General features: G+C 50.5%; 1 protein-coding gene across 1 annotated transcript; it reads right to left on the bottom strand.

The window, feature by feature from the left end:
* Window positions 1-320: 320 nt before the first annotated feature.
* TNFRSF1A (TNF receptor superfamily member 1A) lies at window positions 321-17,112 on the bottom strand. The gene is made up of 10 exons (XM_049882259.1): window positions 16,828-17,112; window positions 6,581-6,734; window positions 6,200-6,328; window positions 5,781-5,930; window positions 5,445-5,523; window positions 2,335-2,408; window positions 2,108-2,218; window positions 1,766-1,794; window positions 1,282-1,594; window positions 321-1,175 (listed from the first exon to the last, which is right to left on the bottom strand). Exons 1-10 carry the CDS (start codon window positions 16,864-16,866, stop codon window positions 868-870), a joined length of 1,386 nt encoding a protein of 461 aa, XP_049738216.1. The 5' UTR covers window positions 16,867-17,112; the 3' UTR covers window positions 321-867.
* Window positions 17,113-17,199: the final 87 nt, after the last annotated feature.

A 17,199-nucleotide genomic window follows, 5' to 3' on the forward strand; every position in this document is an offset into this window, starting at 1 on the left:
TTTCTCTGACAGTGGGTGTGAAAGGTGGCGGGGTCTCTGGCCTTGCTGTTGTGAGCCGTCAAGCCAATTCGGACTCATAGCAACCCCATAGGACAGAGCAGACCTGCTCCTAGGGTTTCCCTAGACGGTAATCTTTACGCAGAGCCACTGATGGGTTGGAACCACCACCTTTCCATTAGCAGCCAACGGCTTAAGCACTGCGCCACTAGGAGTCCTTTCTCTAGCCCTAGCTCAGGGCTTTTCCCATCCCAACCACCGGGATCCAGGTCTCTGTCCAGGCCTCCCACACCAACCCCAGAAACAGACCACTCCCTCCAGGAGCAGTTTTAACTCAGTTTTAGTGTATTTACAAAAATCCATACGCAGCTCCAGCACATTTTTCTGTGCTTGTCCTGCCTTGAGACAATTCAGCTTACTCTGTGCTTGTCCAGGCAGGGGGCAAGGTGTGCCAAGTTTCTATTAGAGTAACATGATTGATACAAAATTGCTTATCTACTGTGAAAAGGCTCAGGGGTCCCTAACGCAGCCATGCTGGGTCCTTCACACCCAACCTGGGTATGAGGTATGGCGCCCTTTATCCTTGCAACCACCCACGTGGGTTCACAGCACACTCTCACCCTCACGATCACACATGCACCAAACCTCTCGCACACACACCGCTGAGAAAAACTATATACACGGAGTGGGTAGCACCAAGTAAGTGGCTGCAAGCCCATGGCTGCTCCTCCATGCCCTTCCTCTCCAGGAAAAAGAGGAGTCAAGAGGGCTTGTAGGATTGTCCTTCCTGCAGGATCATTCTAGGCCGCCCCTGGGCAGGAAGCAACTGTCACAAGGGCAAGCCCCGCCCAGGAGACAGTAGGCGTGGCCTCATCGGGGGAGGAAGGGCACTGGGGCGAGGGGGGCGGGGCCGCGCAGTGCCTCCTCAATGTCCTCTAGGCAGCCGCGCAAGTCCATGTCACAAAGCACGCTGCCCAGCAGCTCCAGCGTGGCCTCGCGTCGTGGCATCCGCTGTCGCCAGGCTGCCAGCATGCTGTACTGCGCTTCGCGCAGGCAGCGTCCGTTCTGAAGCTCCAGGCGCTCGATCTCGTGCTCCCTCAGCCCTAGTCGCCGTATGAACTCCTTCCAGCGTGTCGGGGGCACATGGTCCACCACAGCATACAGCATCGCTGGGTCGGCTGCGGGGTTAAGCAGAACCCTGAGCCTCCAGCCAGGCGCTCCCGGCGCATGCGCCGCTTAGGAGCTCCACCTGAGCCCCGCGCTGGGATCCCACTAGGAACTTACCATCTGGGCTTTGAGGAGGGGTGGGTGTAAGGGTGGAGGCAGGGGCCGCGGTGAGAATGGGGCCAGCCTTCTGGAAGGGTGGGGCCACATCTCTGGGAGGTGATGCATTCCTTAAGTTGGACCAGCCCAGGGGGGAGAAGTTGGAGCCCGGGGTGGGACTGAAGGCCGGGGTGGGAGTGAAGCCTGGGGTGGGACTGAAGGCCGGGGTGGGACTGAAGGCCGGGGTGGAACTGAACGCCGGAGTGGGACTGAAGCTTGAAGAGGAGCTGTACCCTGGGTCTAGGGGCTTTGTAATAACTCCTTCAAACTCCCCCTGAAAGACAGAAAGCACAGCATTAGCGGGGAGGAGGAAGCACAACCCCACCCTCTTTGGATGCTCAGTGGGGCTCGAGGGAATTAGGGGAGCCCTTTGTTGATTTTTTTGTTGTTGTTGTTGATACCAGGTGGTTTGGCTATTTCAGGTAGGTCCCTGATTTCACCTCACCTCTTCTACAGGTGTCGGTTCCCCACAAACTGAGAAAAAAAATAAATAAAACGTCACAAACTTCTCTTCACATCTCATTGCCAACCCCCCTCCCCCTTCTCATAATCTCTACTGGGGATGGCTATGGAGACTTGTGGTGACATGCTTCAGGGCCTGTGTGGCCCTAGGGACGAAAGAACTACTGATGCAGCATGACCTTTCACCAGCCATCCAGGGCCACCACCTCCTGCCGGGAGTCCTTGGCAGGAAATCTCTCATCTCCTTCCGTGCTAGTCCATCTAGCCACCAAAGCCCCTCCCACATCCCACCAGCACCCTTTCCCCTCCCAAAGGCCCCACTCACCAATGGAGTAGAGCTTGGGCTTCCACCGTTGGTAGTGGCACATTATACAGATGAAGAGGGATAAAAGGCCAAGACCAAAGAGGATCACCAAGGGCAACAGCACTGCGGTGCCTGGAAGCAAAGTAGACTGTGGTCAGACAGGGCACAGAAGACAGCAAGGACGGGTGGACAGGTGGAGGGTCAAGGATTAGGGAGAGGGCAGGTGAGCATGGGCTATTTCTCCTCACCTGTGTCCTGATAGCCCTTAACAGTTTCACTTGGGGGCAGGCACAGCTTTGCGCAATCTTGGTCATTTCTACAGCTAAAAAAGCAGATGACACTAGTGAGTAGGGTCCTACCACAGGAGGAACATGGGGAAATAGCCACAGATTGTTGGGAATTCTCTGCTTTACAAATATTTTAGCTGTCTCTTGCTATAATGAAATTTAATTATATCACTGAGAATCACTGCAGAGGAATGAAACATAGTTAATCACAGAATCATTTAATTTTAGAACCGGAAGGCACCTTGAAAAGACTGTGTAGAAAAACAGTTAAAAGCAGTTAGTTCAGATACAATTCCAGCTCATTCACTGACTAGCAGCATGACTCGAGACGAGTCATTTAACATCTAAGCCTGTTTCCTCATCAATAAAAGAGGGATCATACCCACTTCTCAGGATTGAAGAGTAAATGAGGTAAGTATGCCCATCATAGAATAACCAGAAGTTGCTGGTAATAGGGAACCCAGGGTTGAGAAGGGAGAGTGCTGAGGTGTTGTGGGGTTGTTAACCAATGTCATACAACAATGTGTATACTAACTGTTTGATGAGAAACTAGTTTGTTCTGTAAACCTTCATCTACAGTTCAATTAAAAAAAATTCCAACTCATGGCAACCCCATGTGTGTCAGAGTAGAACTGTGTTCCATAGGGTTTTCAATGGCTGATTTTTCAGAAGTAGACTGCCAGGTCTTTTTTCTGAGGCGCCTCTGGGAGGACTCAAACCTCCAACCTTTCAGTTAGCAGCTGAGCACATTAACCATTACGCCATCCAGGGACTCTGACATAGAAAACAAAAAAAATCATGGCCAAGTCGATTCCTACTCAGCGATAATAGAGTAAGTGCCCCATAAATGGTAACAGTTATTGTATTGTTATTTTATCATTGTTTTATATCATGAGACTCCTGTGACAGAGAGAGGTTAAAGGGCTTTTTCTCAAGATGACGCTACTTAAATATAATACCTGACTGGAAGAGGGGTCAAATGTACACGTGAAAAATTTTTTAAATCCATATGGCAGATGGCAGCCAGAGAGCACCCTAGAGCAAGCAAGCACATCTTCTCGCATGTGGGGAGCTATTACTGGGCAGCAGGGGGTGATCCGTGGCAAGGCAGGCCTGGAAGGACCTTTAGAGGGTGAGTCCCCCACAGAAGTCTGAAAGCAGAAAGAAGCATTTCGTGCCCACCTCACACCATCATGCTAAGAACCACAGAGAATGGGTACAAAAGCTTTTTCAAGAAGGGACAAAGCTTGGTGGGAAAAACTGGAAAATAAATAATTTTGTGTCAGCACTTTATAGCTATTTTTTGTGGTTCTCACAGCTTCGCAAAGTAGGTGTCATTATCCTTACTTTAAAGGTAAGGAAACTAAGGCTTGGACATTAAGTAACTTACTCAAGGTCACAGAGCGATTAAGTGGCTAAGCTGGGGTTTGAACCCAAGCCATTTAACTCGAGGCCTCAGAGTTTCTTCTTTGCCCCACAATAGGAGGTCCTTCCAAAAGGCGCAAGTAATAGGGCAGAGGGCAGGGGAAGTGGGGAGGTCATTTACATACACACAAGGTAGGCACACACAGGAGCACCTCTTGGGAAGGGCTTTTTTAAACAGCCGCCAGAGGTGCTCTAAATACACCACCCTTACAAGTAGCAGCATCCTTATAAATGGGACTTGTGGGGTAGTCCATGTAAAGGGAAAAAGTGGAAGGGAATAAATTAGCTTTTGCTGTGTTTCTGTGTAACTTGCAAATGGTTAGGCAGTATTTATCCTAGGTGTGTATCACACACAGTGCTGCTTTAAATAGGAAGTTGCTGACAGTGAGGACTAAGGGAGCTGGGAGAAGCCAAAGTCATTTCTGTAAAAAGCAGCTCAGGTGGCCACCCAAGGGGACAGCATCCTTTACTGGAGTAGCACTGGATTTAGAGTGAGTGAAAAGACCTGGGTATAGGTCCAGGATCTTCCTGAGAGATCTTGATCTTGTTACCTAACCTCTCCTAGACTCAGTTTCTGCATGTGTTAAATAAAGCTGGAATTAAGACCTGCCTTACCTCTGTCTGGAGCCTTGGTGGCACAGTGGCTAAGAGCTATGGCTGCTAACCAAAATGTTGGCAGTTCAAATCCACCAGCCACTCCTAGGGAAACCCTAAGGGGCAGTTCTACTCTGTCCTACAGGGTCTCTATGAGTCAGAATTCGACTAGATGGCAACAGGTTTGTTTTTTTTGTTGTTGTTTTTGGTACCTCTGTCTGTTACAGGTTTGTTGAGAGGATCAGATATGAGAATGTGTGTAAAAGCATGTTGTAAACTGTAAAGGCCTGTGCATTTGTAGAGAATCACTGAGCGCTAGATCTTGGTTAGTGAGCCCTGGTGACGCGACAGTTAATCACTCAGCTGTTAACTGAAAGGCTGGTAGTTCGAGCCCACCTAGTGTCTCCGTGGGAGAAAGACCTCACAATCTGCTTCCGTAAAGATTACAGCCTAGAAAACCCTATGAGGCAGTTCTATGGTTGCTATGAGTCATAAATTGGCTGGACAGCACCCAACAACAACGAGGTGTTGGTTATAGGTCTAAGTGGGGTCACGGACAGGTGTGCTAAGGTTCATCATTCTGTCCTTATGGTGTGAAGATCCCCAAGCACACCCTGGGCACCTGGGCCCAGTGAGTGTGCAGGGGCAGCCTCTGTGGGGCCAGAGGAGGAAATGAGACGATCCAGCCAAAGAGATGGTATTGCATCGAACCTAAGGTGCCATCAGTAAGTAGTAAGAGGCACCACTACTTATGCACCACATGCATAACATAAATCTGCCAATTAAACCACGATACGTCATCAACTGAGAGATGCATCCCAATTTCAGAGATATGAACTTCAATCACCAAAGACTTCTTAAGATTTGAGGGACAAGTTGGGCAGGGGGGACTGTCTGGTGTCTTGACACAACGTGTCTCCCCTTCAGACAGCCAGTAGGAGCCAGAGCACCCTGGGGTATCTCCCTTGCCCTGCTAGTGGCTCTCCCCCACAGCCGTCCCACCCCACCCCATGCTCCTCACCTCGTGCCCAGCAGCCGGCAGGGATACTCACTTGCTACAGGCGATACACTCATTTCCATTTAGAAAGAACCCTGCATGGCAGGTGCACACGGTGTCTTGTTTTTCCTTGCCTGTGGGCAGAAGTACAGCACAGCTAAAGGAGGACAGCCCTGCACCCTGAGGGCAGGAGGAGGAGTGAGGAGGGGCAGGGGATGGACAGCCAAAGTGGAAGAGTGGTGCTCAGACTTAGGAATTGTGGGAGAAAGGACAGGAACTGCTTCCTCATGGGGGAGATGATACGGAAAGTTGGAGACCTTCCCCCCTGGTGCAAGGACTAGGCCAACCCTGGGCTTAGGAGGGGGCTTGGGAACAGGACAGCAATACTCACAGGGAATACGCACAGTGCCATTGGGGCAAAGGCTGCAGTTAAGGCACTGAAAAAGGGAGAGACTCTGATAACGCCGATACTGGTTCTCTCTACAGCCGCACACGGTGTCCTCGGACACTGTGCAAGGAGAGAGCTCCACCTGGTCCATTTCTAGGGAGGGGAAGAGACCGCATGAGTCCTGTGTCCCCATGTCCATATTAACTCCACTTGTCCTTTTCCTGCACCCTTTCTTGGCCCTACAGTGTCACTCTAACAGATGCTGACACCCATGCACACTCACATATGCACATACATTCCCTCCCACACCCACCAGCACGTTTGCACCCCCTCACAGACATGCACCATACACTGTTAATACCCACCTGACTCTCCAGACACCCACGCTCCTTTTAGAGCCCTTGCCCTCTCCTAAGACACACCTTTTCGGCACGTGGAGCAGCTGAAGCATTGTGCTACGTGGTTCTCCAAGGCAGTGAAGGTACCAATTTCACACTCCCTGCAGTCCGTGTCCAGCCCTGGGCCAGGGCAGTCGCTGTGCCGGTAGGTGCCTGTGATTGGGCAGTAGGGTCAGGCTGCAGCTGAGTGTTCAAGGGAGGAGCCCTACACCAGGAAACATGGCCAGGGCCACTTCCCTCAAGTCTCTAGGAGAAGAAAGGAGGAAGAAAATCCCAGCCCAGGAAATGGAGCAAAGTTAGGGGACTTGCAGGGAGGGACCCCAGGTTTAGAAATATCTGGGAAAAGCAAAGGAAGAAGCAGACCCCCATAACTGAGGGGGATTCATGGTTAACACTTTCTCCTACCTTTGTGGCACTTGGTACAGCAGATGGAACTATTTTTAGGGTGGTTGTATTTCCCCTTGGGACACAGATTATCTCTCTTCTCTCGTTCCCCAAGGTGGGGGACCAGTCCAACAACCCCTGAGGGATATATTTCCACCAAGACAGAGAGGAGTACCTAGGGAAGGATCAGATCACCCATCAGGGGAGTCAGGGGTTAGGAATCTCAGAGGTCACAAGTCGAAACCCTCCCCAGCCCACAGCTTCCCTGGTCAGTGGAACATTCCCCCCAGGCCATCCTGCTCACAAACGGTGTTCTTCCTCTAAACCTAGAGAGCTGGCACACCGTACAATCTAGTGCATAACTGTTCTCTATTGTCCTGGGTGCTAATTTTTTTTATAACGTATTTTTTGTTGTTGTTGAGAATATACACAGCAGAACATATACCAATTCAATAGTTTCTACACGAACAATTCAGTGACACTGATTACCTTCTTCGAGTGGTGCAACCATTCTCATCCTTTTCTGAGTTGCTCCCACCCCATTAACAGAAACTTACTGCCCCCTAAGTTTCCTATCTAAGCTTTCTGGTTGTTGTTGTCAGTTTGATCCCATACAGGAAGATCTTATAAGGGCACAATGCTCAAGGCAGACATTCTTTACTAGTTAGGCTAAACTACTGTGTGGTTTTAACAAGACTTCAGGGGTTACTTTTGGTTTCAGATTTAAAAATGATCTCAGGGCAATAGTTTCAGGGGTTCAGCCAGCTTTTCCATGGCTCCAGAAAAACTGGATTCCATGAGAATTTGAAATTCTCCGTTTTCCCCCTTTTGATTAGGAAAAATCTCTCGTTAAAATGTTCAGCAATGATAGCCAGGCACCATCCAGTTTTTCTGGTCTCATGGCAAAGGCGGCAGATGTTCATGGAAGCAGTTAGCCACACATTCCATTTCTTCCTCCTATTCCTGGCTCTCCTTCCTCTGTTGTTGCAGGTGAATACAGACCAATTGTTTTCTGGATGCTAATTTTGTTCCTCCAACTCAAGGCTAGTAGGCTTCAGACCTGGACTCTATGGACCCGTATTCTGAGTTCCCCCACCGCAGTTAACAGAGCTGACACAGAGCAGATGCTCAAGAAAAAAAAAAAATTTTTTTTTTAATTAGAAACTGGCACTTCCAACAAGCAGCCCCAAAGGCTGGGGACATGCTTTTCCACCTGTGTGCTGGGTTCACAGTGTGTTCACATGGTGAAGATTCACTGAGGATCTGTGTACCTGCCTGTATTGTGTGATACCAGTTAAAAAAAAAAAAAAGTCAGATGAGGGTAGAAGCGAGTGATGTTCTGGTGGGAACCATTCCTGGTGAGTGGGTAGAGACAAAAGGAGAGTTTCTTTATAAATTTGTATCAAAACTTTACTCAGGATCCTGTCCTCACACTCCATTTTCCATCCCCTTCCACCACTAAATTTACACAAACACCCCAGCCCAGGTTGGCAAAGACATATGGGGAAGGGAGTAAAAGGGAAGTTCAGGGGTCAAGGATGGAAGTTCAGGGGTCAAGGATGGAATAGGTGGATGTTATGGACTGATTGAGTCCCCTCAAAATATGTGTTAGAATCCTAATCCCTATACCTGTGAACAGGGGAAAGGCAGATGCTGTCTGACTTTGAAGGCAGCAGATGAATCTACAAGCCCAGGAACTCTAAGAATTGCCAGGTACTAGAAGCTGAAGTAGACAAAGAAGGACATCCCTCTAGAGTCACACCCTAAATTTGGACTTCTGGCACTCCATGGACTGCCAGAAAAATGAACAAGTCAGTCTTGGAGGATGTACAGCCAGGATACTCGTTCGAAGTAAGAATAGCAAGACTTCATCTTGCTTACTTTGGACATGTTATCAGGAAAGACCAATCCCTGGAAAAGGGCATCATGCTTGGTACAGAGTCAGTGAAAATGAGGGAAACCCTTCATGAGATGGACTGACGCAATAACTGCAACAATGGGCTCAAATATACCAACAATTATAAAGATGGTGTAGGACCGGGCAATGTTTTATTCTGTTATATATAAGGTGGCCATGAGTCAGAGCAAACTCGATGGCAACTAACAACCGCCACCACCAATAGTCTCCTGAATTGTAAGAAAAGAAATTTCTGTTCTTCAAAGCCACCCACTTAATGGTATTCTGTTAGAACAGCACTAGGTAACTAAGAGAGTGTATCACAAAGCTTAGGTGGGGACCAAGCCTGTTGCCATCAAGTCGATTCCCCATAGGACAGAGTACAACTGCCCCATAGGGTTTCCAAGGAGCGCCCGGTGGATTCAAACTGCTGACCTTTTGTTTAGCAGCCGTGGCTCTTAACAACTATGCCACCAGGGTTTCCAGGAATGGGCAAAGGGATGTTAAGTCATATGCAGCTAGCATTGAGGGTGCGCCAGGAAGGCCTGTAGCCTTTTGCACGCCAGGGCATTCTAGAAGGCAAGTTTTACAACCTCAGGCCAGCCGACCACATGGCAGCTGAATCACTTGCCTGTTCTGCTGGCTTCAATACCGGGAAAGCAAAGCCAGGAGTCAGTGTTCAGCTCCAACTCAGACTTTGCTCTTTGATCTCTGACTAGCTTCTGGCTTTCCCCGACCTTGATTTTTTTTTTCTCCTCCTGGGTTATAAGAGTCACCTTATGTAAAGTTAAGAGGATGTTCTTTAAGTATGTTAAACATTGGGGAGCAACAAACTATTCAGATCACAGAAATCCCAGCCTGCGAAAGGAAGGCCTGGCAGCCCAGCAACAGCCCTGCAGCCTGAGTGGCCTCCCATTTTGGAGCAGGTCACACCCCGAGTCACCCACTGGGAGATGCTGCAGCCAGACGCTGCACCCCCGGAAGCCAGAGCCTCAGCCACAAACTGGGGAAGCCACGCTCAGAAGCCTCAGCAGGGGCTTCCTCCCCCACTCAGAGGGCAGCAGCTTTTGCTGGTCAGCCCCCACGCTGTGCCATCTCTCCAGAGAACAGGACTGGAGCTGCCAGGGCAACAGGAAAAGTTTGGGGTGGTTAAGGGAAGAACTTCCCAATCCTGAAAGTCCTGAAAGTTGTGGTTCCTTTCCCAGAAGACAAAACAGTTCCGAGCACCTGAGGTCACTGGCCCTTTGAATCCCATCAGGGGGCTTGAAGCAAAGCCAAGCAGCAGACAGAGTCAGGAAGAAGAGCTGGGAGGCTTCAGCCCCCACACAGCCTTTAGAGGAGCTTTTCAGGGGTCTCTGGCCTGTGGGGAATGGGTCTCCACGAGGGGGAGGTAGAGAGCCTGGCTTTCTCAGGCCTCCTGTTCCCCTCCCTCTCCAGCACTTGGAGGGTTAAGTCAGATCCGGGAAAGGGAAATCTTTTCCCAGCAGCCCCACCCCAGTGACTCAAGCCAGAAGGAGGGAGGGGGTAGAAGGAGGGAGAGGGAACTAACTGCTTCCCCAGCTCCTCAAGGGTCATGAGTCAGCAGAAAGACAGAAGGGACTAGCCAGAAATCGGGACCCCATCTGATCCCTTCCTCCTGTGGGCCAGTCTTTCCCTCTCAGCGCCATTCAGAGCCCCCTTTCTCCTCCTCCCCCCAAAAGAGCCAAGCAATGGACCCCTGTGCCACTTGGCCCCCATTTTCAGGAAATGGCTCTCCCTACCCATTCCATCCCAAAGGGAAGTCTCCCTCCGACCCCTGGCTTCCTCTCATCAGATCACTAGCCACCCCTCCCGCAGCTGCCCCTCGGCATCCTTCCTTTAGACTTGGCCCCGCCCACCCCGTTCCTCCTCCAGGTCTCTTTCTGATAAACCCGTTCCCTGGGCTCTTGCACCAGCCCCCTGACACTCCCCAGTTCAAGCAAGAAGCAAACTAAGGCTGCCCTCTCATCCTGGGTTCACCGCATTCCCACAGCCTGGCTGGCTCTGGTCAGTTGTGTTGGGTTTGGGGGCCTCCCTGGAGTCCCCAGACAATCCTGAGGAAATAAGTCCAGTTCTGAGTCTCCACAGCCCCTCCCCCAGCTCCACTGGCCACACAAGAAAAACTCCAGCACCCTGAACATCCACTTCTAGGGATGAGCAAGCAAGAAGGGATATAATGCAAAACCAACACTGTTGCCCAGGTTTCTCAGGGTGGACCTGCAGCTGTCCCCGGGCCAGCCCACTCTGACCCCTAGAAGCCAGGGCCCTGAGGCTCCCCACAAAGGCATCATTTGTTGGCACCAGCTGGCTCCAGTGAGCCCAATTCTTAGTAGTTGTTGAGGAGGCCCCGTCTTGAAGCAAAACACCAGAAACAGGAGGTGAGCTCTGAGCAACCAGACTCCAGCCTGGCGCAGTGCGCAGGGGAAGGGCAGGATGCAGGCGGGGGCTGGTGGAGAAACAGTTGAGGAGGTGGCCCCAGCACCCCTCCAACTCCCCCACAACTTCCGCTGGGGGAGGCTTTAAAATGTGACTTCCTGTGCTGTGGTTGCACAGTGGGGCTGGGAAACTAAGATCGATCCTGTGGTCTAACCCTGACCCAGCCACCTCATGTGGACCCGCTTAGTTATCCCCCTCCCTAAGTTAATCTGCTCATTAAATTAAAATCTGTTCATTTAATGCCGGTATGTTTGGCAGCTCATGACAGCACCTCCACCAAGGTCCCAGTTGAGGTCCCATCTCCCTCCCATGAAGCCCTCCATCAGTGAAACTTCCCCATCCAAGCTCCTTAGCTCAGCCCCTGTGAACCTTAATCAAATGAATTAACTATATCTGCTTTTTGGTTCTTATCATAATATGATTATCTTGGGTGAGTAGATATGATCTCCCCAAACAGACCATAACCCCGTGAGATGAGAGATCAGAGAGAGTTCTGGTCAGAGTGAGAGTCTTATCCTCCTCGGTTTCCTCTCAGCACCCAGAACCAGGCCTTGAAACCTGGCGGGGCAAAATAAATATAACTGATTGATCTAATAACGATCTGTCTCTAAATCCAGTTAACCAGTGTTTCCCACCCCTGTTGGAATATATTTATCTCTAGGGAGTTTTCCAAACGCACACACACAACACACCCTTACCGGGGGGAGAGTTTTGCACACACGCACACCCACCCCCTTACTGGAGATTCTGCCCATGCACCTTCTGAGAACCACTGAGGAGTATAAGCAGCACATAGGAGTGTTTGTTGTTGTCAGGTGCCATGGAGTCAATTTTGGACTCAGAGCGACCCATCTGACAGTACAGAACTGCCCCATAGGGTTTCCTAGGCTGTAATTTTTACGGGAGCAGATTGACAGGTCTTTTCTGCCTCAGAGCCGCTGGGTGGGCTCAAACCACCAACCTTTGGTTAGCAGCCAAGCGCTTAACCACTGCACCACCAACCTTTGGTTAGCAGCTGAGCGCTTAACCATTGCACCACCAGGGCCCCTATATGAGTGCTATGAAGGTAGAAAAAAGTTTCAGAACTTCTACTCTAGCCTGTCAGGTACACACTTCCCCTTGGCTATTCCCCTGACCTTTAACATGCCCTAAGCTGAAGTCATCAATCTCCTCCCGTAGACAAATGTCATTTTACCAACTTCTTGATATACGGCGCCAATGCCAAGAACTTTGTTACGCCTCCGTCCAGGCCTCCTTCCTTCCCCTGCTGCCATTCAGTATGTCAGGTCACCTCATCAGTCCCTAATCTTCTGTCTCTCAGTCCTCTCCACATCCACAGTCTGCCTACCACCTAGATTATGCAACTGTCTTCCAGGGACTGCTCAGCCACCAGCCTCTTCCCTGCTCCAATCCATCCCACATGCTTTCTTATCTGCTCTCAGGCTTCAACTCATCCCCACCTGTGTGTGAATCTTCCTCTCCAGGGCCTGATCTGAAACATCATTTCCATTGGGTCACTCCCCCCTTGCTTAAGTTCTTATTGTCATACTTCACTTTTATTCTGAGCAGTCCCAGGCAGTTGGCCCTCAAAGAATATATTCTGAATGAGTGAATCAATGAGCAAATGAATGAATTCCTGCACCTGAGATCATATTCAAGACTCTTTTTTTATTCCCTCACCCTTTCCTCCAATGTTGCCATTCTTCTCCACATGGTCCTTCCACTCTAGACAAGGTATTCAGCTACCTGCCACCACCACCCCCAACACAAAATCCCATCTCTCCATTCCTCCATTCTCCCTCACACAGTCTCCTTACTCCTCTGCCTCCCTCCTTTCTAGCCACCCTGCCAGTCAGAGACTTAAAATGTCAGCTCCAAATTCATTTTTCTTTGAGGCTTTCCCTCCCTCATTCCATCCCTTGTCCCTGTTCCTTAATTCATTTAACAAATATTTAAGGGGCACTGTGTGCCCTGGGAGGGCACTGGTGACAGGGTGGCTAAGCATTTGGCTGCTATCCAAAAGGCTGGCAGTGCGAATCCACCAGCTTCTCCTTAGAAACCCTATGAGGCAGTTCTACTCTGTCCTATAGGGTCGCTATAAGCCAGAATCTGTTCAACGGCAACTGGTTTGGTTTGATGTGCCCTGGAAGGAGCTCTGGTGGCGCAGTGGCTAAAGCATTTGGCTTCCTAACCAAAAGGTCGGCAGTTCGAACCCACCAGCCGTTCCACAGGAAAGATGTGACTTAAAGATGTATGGCCTTGGAAACCCTATGGGGCAGTTCTACTTTGTCCTATAGGGTTGCTATGGGTTAGAATCGATTCAACGGGGTCGGGGAGGGGGGAGGAATGTGCTCTGGTGGAGCAACAGTTAAGTGCTTGGCTGCTAACCCAAAAGTTGCCAGTTCAAACCCGCTTGGTGGCTCTGCAGGAGAAAAAACTGGCAATCTGTTCCCACAAAGATTGTTCCTGTTGTTAGGTGCCATCAAATCAGTTCCAACTCATAGTGACCCTAAATACAATAGAACGAAACACTGTCCTGTCCTGCGGCATCCTCACAGTTGTAATCCTGTAAAGATCACAGCCTAGAAAATCCTATGGGGCAGTTCTCTGTCACGTGGGGTTGACTTGATGGCACCTAAGAAAGACAACAACTGTGTGCCTGCACCCTGGCCCTATGCTGGGTCCCAGGGAGGCAGAGATGGATAATACACAGCTCACATGCTCAAGAGCTCTCAGCTGGGTCAGGGACAAGTGGATTGTAGACCCCTGATCTATGTAGGAGGATGATGAAGGGCACTTGAATCAGCCTGGGTAAGGTCACGGGTTTCCTGGAGTGGAGCACTAAAGCTGCGATCTCCTAAAAATTCAAAGGCAGCTTACACTGAGGTTCATCTCCGTCCCAGTTCTGCCTCTCTCAATGCCCAGGGACATCGACATCTGTCACAATGCTTTTGTGGATATTTTCCTCTGGATTGTTCTGAAATCATTTTTTGCTTTAAGCGGTCTTGGCTCCTAGACTGCAAGCTCTGTGAGAACAGGGATCAGTCTCCTGTTTGCTTTGTCACACTCTCCCCTTATCCTCTCCCACCCCTACCTGCAGGTGCATGCACTGGCCAGGCCCTCTCATTTATGCACATGTGCACAAACGCACACAAGCAGACACTGGGTGCTATGTGGCCACTGAATGAGACATTGCAAAGCTCATAGCCAGCCTAAAGCGGCCTTACATACCTCCCTTCGTTCCCCACCCCTTCCAGCTCCAAGCTGGGCTCCTTTCCAGTAACAGTCCTACCCTGGCCTGGGCTGGATCAGCCTCAGCCCCCAGGCACTTTCCTTTATCTGTTCAGTCTAACTTTACCCTCTGTTTTCCAGACACAGATGTTCACTGAGTAATTACCAATAATACTAATAATATAAAAGCTAACGTTAAAAAAAAAAGAAGAGCTAAAGTTTATTGAGTGCTTTCTATTTTCTACACCCTAGTGGGCATTTTTTTTTTTAGTGGGCATTAGGGTCGATATGAGTTGGAATCAACTCGACAGCAACAGGTTTCATTTGGTCTTAGTGGGCGCTGGAAGCCCTGGTGACAGTGGTTAAAGAGCTCGGCTGCTAACCAAAAGGTGACCGGTTAAAACCTACCAGCTACTCTACGGGAGAAAGATGTGGCAGCCTTGGAAATCCTGTGGGGCAGATTACTCTGTCCTGTGGGGTCACTATGAGTCAGAATTGACTCAGTGGTAATGGGTTTGGTTTTCTGGTTTAGTGGACTTTGGTGGTCCAGCGGTAGAATTCTCACCTTCCATGTGGAAGACCTGGGTTTGATTTCCAGCCAATGTACCTCATCTGCAGCCAGCACCCCAACTCACAGCAATCAACTAGATGGCAGCTACAAAAACAACAGTCCTCTACTAAACTCCATGAGGGCAGAAATTCTGTTCACTGCTGTAACCCCAGCGCCTAAAACAGTGCCTAATGAAGACTGACAACAACCAGTTGTCAATTCCAACTCATGGAAGCCCCACATGTATCGGAGTAGAACTGTCCTTCATAAGGTTTTCAATGGCTGGTTTTTCAGAAGTAAATCACCAGGCCTTCCTTCTGAAGTGCCTCTGGGTGAACTCAAACCTCCAGTTGGCAGCCCAGCACATTAAGCGCTTGTACCACCCAGGCACTTAATAAATCAATGAGTACTTAACATACATTATTCCATTTAATCTTGAAAACAACGTTGTGAGGTAATGACTATTATGTCCATTTTACAGACAAACAAACTAAGAGGTTAAGTAACTTGCTCAGCTATTACATGGTACAGCCAGGATTCAAACCCAGGTGATCCACCCCAAAGAGAGAACAGAAGATGTCAGGGCTGTAAACTGGGGGAAGATCATGGAGGCAGGACACCCATGAAAGAAAGGAAGAGAAGATGGGAGTAGGGAGACAGGAGGTGAGCGAATGAGAAGAACAGTGAGACCATGATAGAGAGAGGTGCTTGGGGTACCCAGGGTCTAGAAACATGGCACTAGAGCAGAGAAGTGGGGCAGCAAGAAAGAATAAGAGAAAAAAAGGTCTCAAAAAGGAGACTCTGAGAAGGGGAGAGTGATAGAAAAGGGAGGAATGATTGGGAGAGAGAGTATAAGATGCCAACGACAGGGGAGATGGTGGGAGCAAGAGGTGGGCCAGGGAAGGGCAGGGGCCCAGGAGAAAGAGAAGACCTGGTCAGCACAGGCAGGGATAATCTATCCAACTAGATGGGGAATCTGGGGGCTCAGGGCATTTGGAAAAGATGAGTCAAGGACAAGGAGCGAAGATCAAGGATACACTGAAACAAGGTGGAGGGAAGAGAAAGGGACATTTTCCAGTGACCAGTGACGAAAACAACTTTCTACCAACTTCCGCAAACTGAGCTGAAAAAGGAGAAACCAAAGGATTGTTGTTTAGTTCTACAGGGAGGGGGCTGGGAGGACAGGGGCAGGGATACTGGGTGGAGGTGGTACTAGTTACTTGTGGGGAGGTGGAGGTGTTATTCCAACAGAGGCTACCCTGCCTGGGAGCTGAGCCACAGGCAGAAGGGCCACAAATGCCCCAAGTGGGAGGCCTGGGAGGGCACTGGGGCGCTCTCTACTTAGATGTCCTTCCCCCTTACAGTTTCCCACTCGACTCCCAAAGACTCCCCCACTATGTAGCCTCCCAAACCTACCCCACAATTCACCCTCTCCTGGACTCAGCTTCCCGGCTTCACTAGCCATCCAACTCCAGCCCTCTAACAGGGTTTGCTCAACCAGGTTCCATAGGCAGCCTCCCTCGCCATAGCCTAACACAGGCCCGGCTAGCCAGCTAACCAAACCAAAAACCTAACCCATTGCGTTCCGGTGGATTTCTACTAACAGCGACCCTGTAAGATAGAGTAGAACTGCCCCACAGGGTTTCCAAGGCTGTAAATCTTTAGGAAGCTGACTGCCCTCCCGCTAAGAGGCTGTTGTATTCAAACCGCCAACCTTTCGGTTCGCAGTCGAGCGCTTTAACCACTGCGACACCAGGGCTCCTTGCCAACTGACCAGAGGGACAGAATCCTGAATCTTCTGGACTGAGAGGACGGGTCTTCCTTCTCCCACTCTGTCCTTCCCCCGCCAAATCTACTGCATCCTTGGCCTATCACCTGCCGCACATTCCCGGACGCCCCCTGGCCCCACCAAACTTCCTTGGCTATCAGGGGCCAGGGCTCCCTTTTACTCTTTCCCTTTCAAACTTCTCCATTTCCCTCAAATAATCGGCCTTGTCGGCTCCCTCTCTGCACTGGCATAAGAATGGGGAAACGTGAACCGTGTTTGGGTTGAGCAGGCCCGAGGCTGGGGCCAGCCGGGATCTCGCCCCCTTCTGCCCCGCCCCAGCCCACTCCATTCTGGATCCCTGGTCTCACCAATGGCGGCAGCAGGCCAGGGACGGTGGGGAGGCCCATGTCCGGCCAGGGTGGCCTCTCACTCCCCCATCAGGGCTCAGGGCAGTGGCGGCGGTCTCCTGGGGTCCGCGGGGTCCCGAGTTCCCTGGTGGAGCCTAGGCCTTGGGGCGCGGGACTTCGAAAGTTGAGGCGCGAGTAGAGATCCCGTCCTCGTCCAGGGACCTCGGACTCCGAAGGCCTGAGTCGGAAGAGCTCCGAGAAAACTAGAAAGGAGAGAAGAGGTGGGAGGGGACGGGAGTGTGGCTGTGTTGCAACATCCGCGGGACAGGAAGAGCCAAGGGAGGAGGCGGGGGAGGGGGGGGTTAAAGGTTCTTAACCGTTTGTAGTCCAGTC

Source organism: Elephas maximus, chromosome 4 (genome assembly GCF_024166365.1).
Source record: "Elephas maximus indicus isolate mEleMax1 chromosome 4, mEleMax1 primary haplotype, whole genome shotgun sequence".
NCBI classification, from domain to species: Eukaryota; Metazoa; Chordata; class Mammalia; order Proboscidea; family Elephantidae; genus Elephas; species Elephas maximus.

What these genes read in the sequence shown, in the direction of transcription:
- TNFRSF1A (XM_049882259.1), bottom strand. Translation starts at nt 16,866, where the DNA reads ATGGGCCTCCCCACCGTCCCTGGCCTGCTGCCGCCATTG. An exon ending in CTGTACCAAGTGCCACAAAG is followed by an intron (nt 6,329 to 6,580) that starts GTAGGAGAAAGT and finishes GCCCAATCACAG; the next exon opens with GCACCTACCGGCACAGCGAC. An exon ending in GAGTGTATCGCCTGTAGCAA is followed by an intron (nt 2,409 to 5,444) that starts GTGAGTATCCCT and finishes CTGCTTTTTTAG; the next exon opens with CTGTAGAAATGACCAAGATT.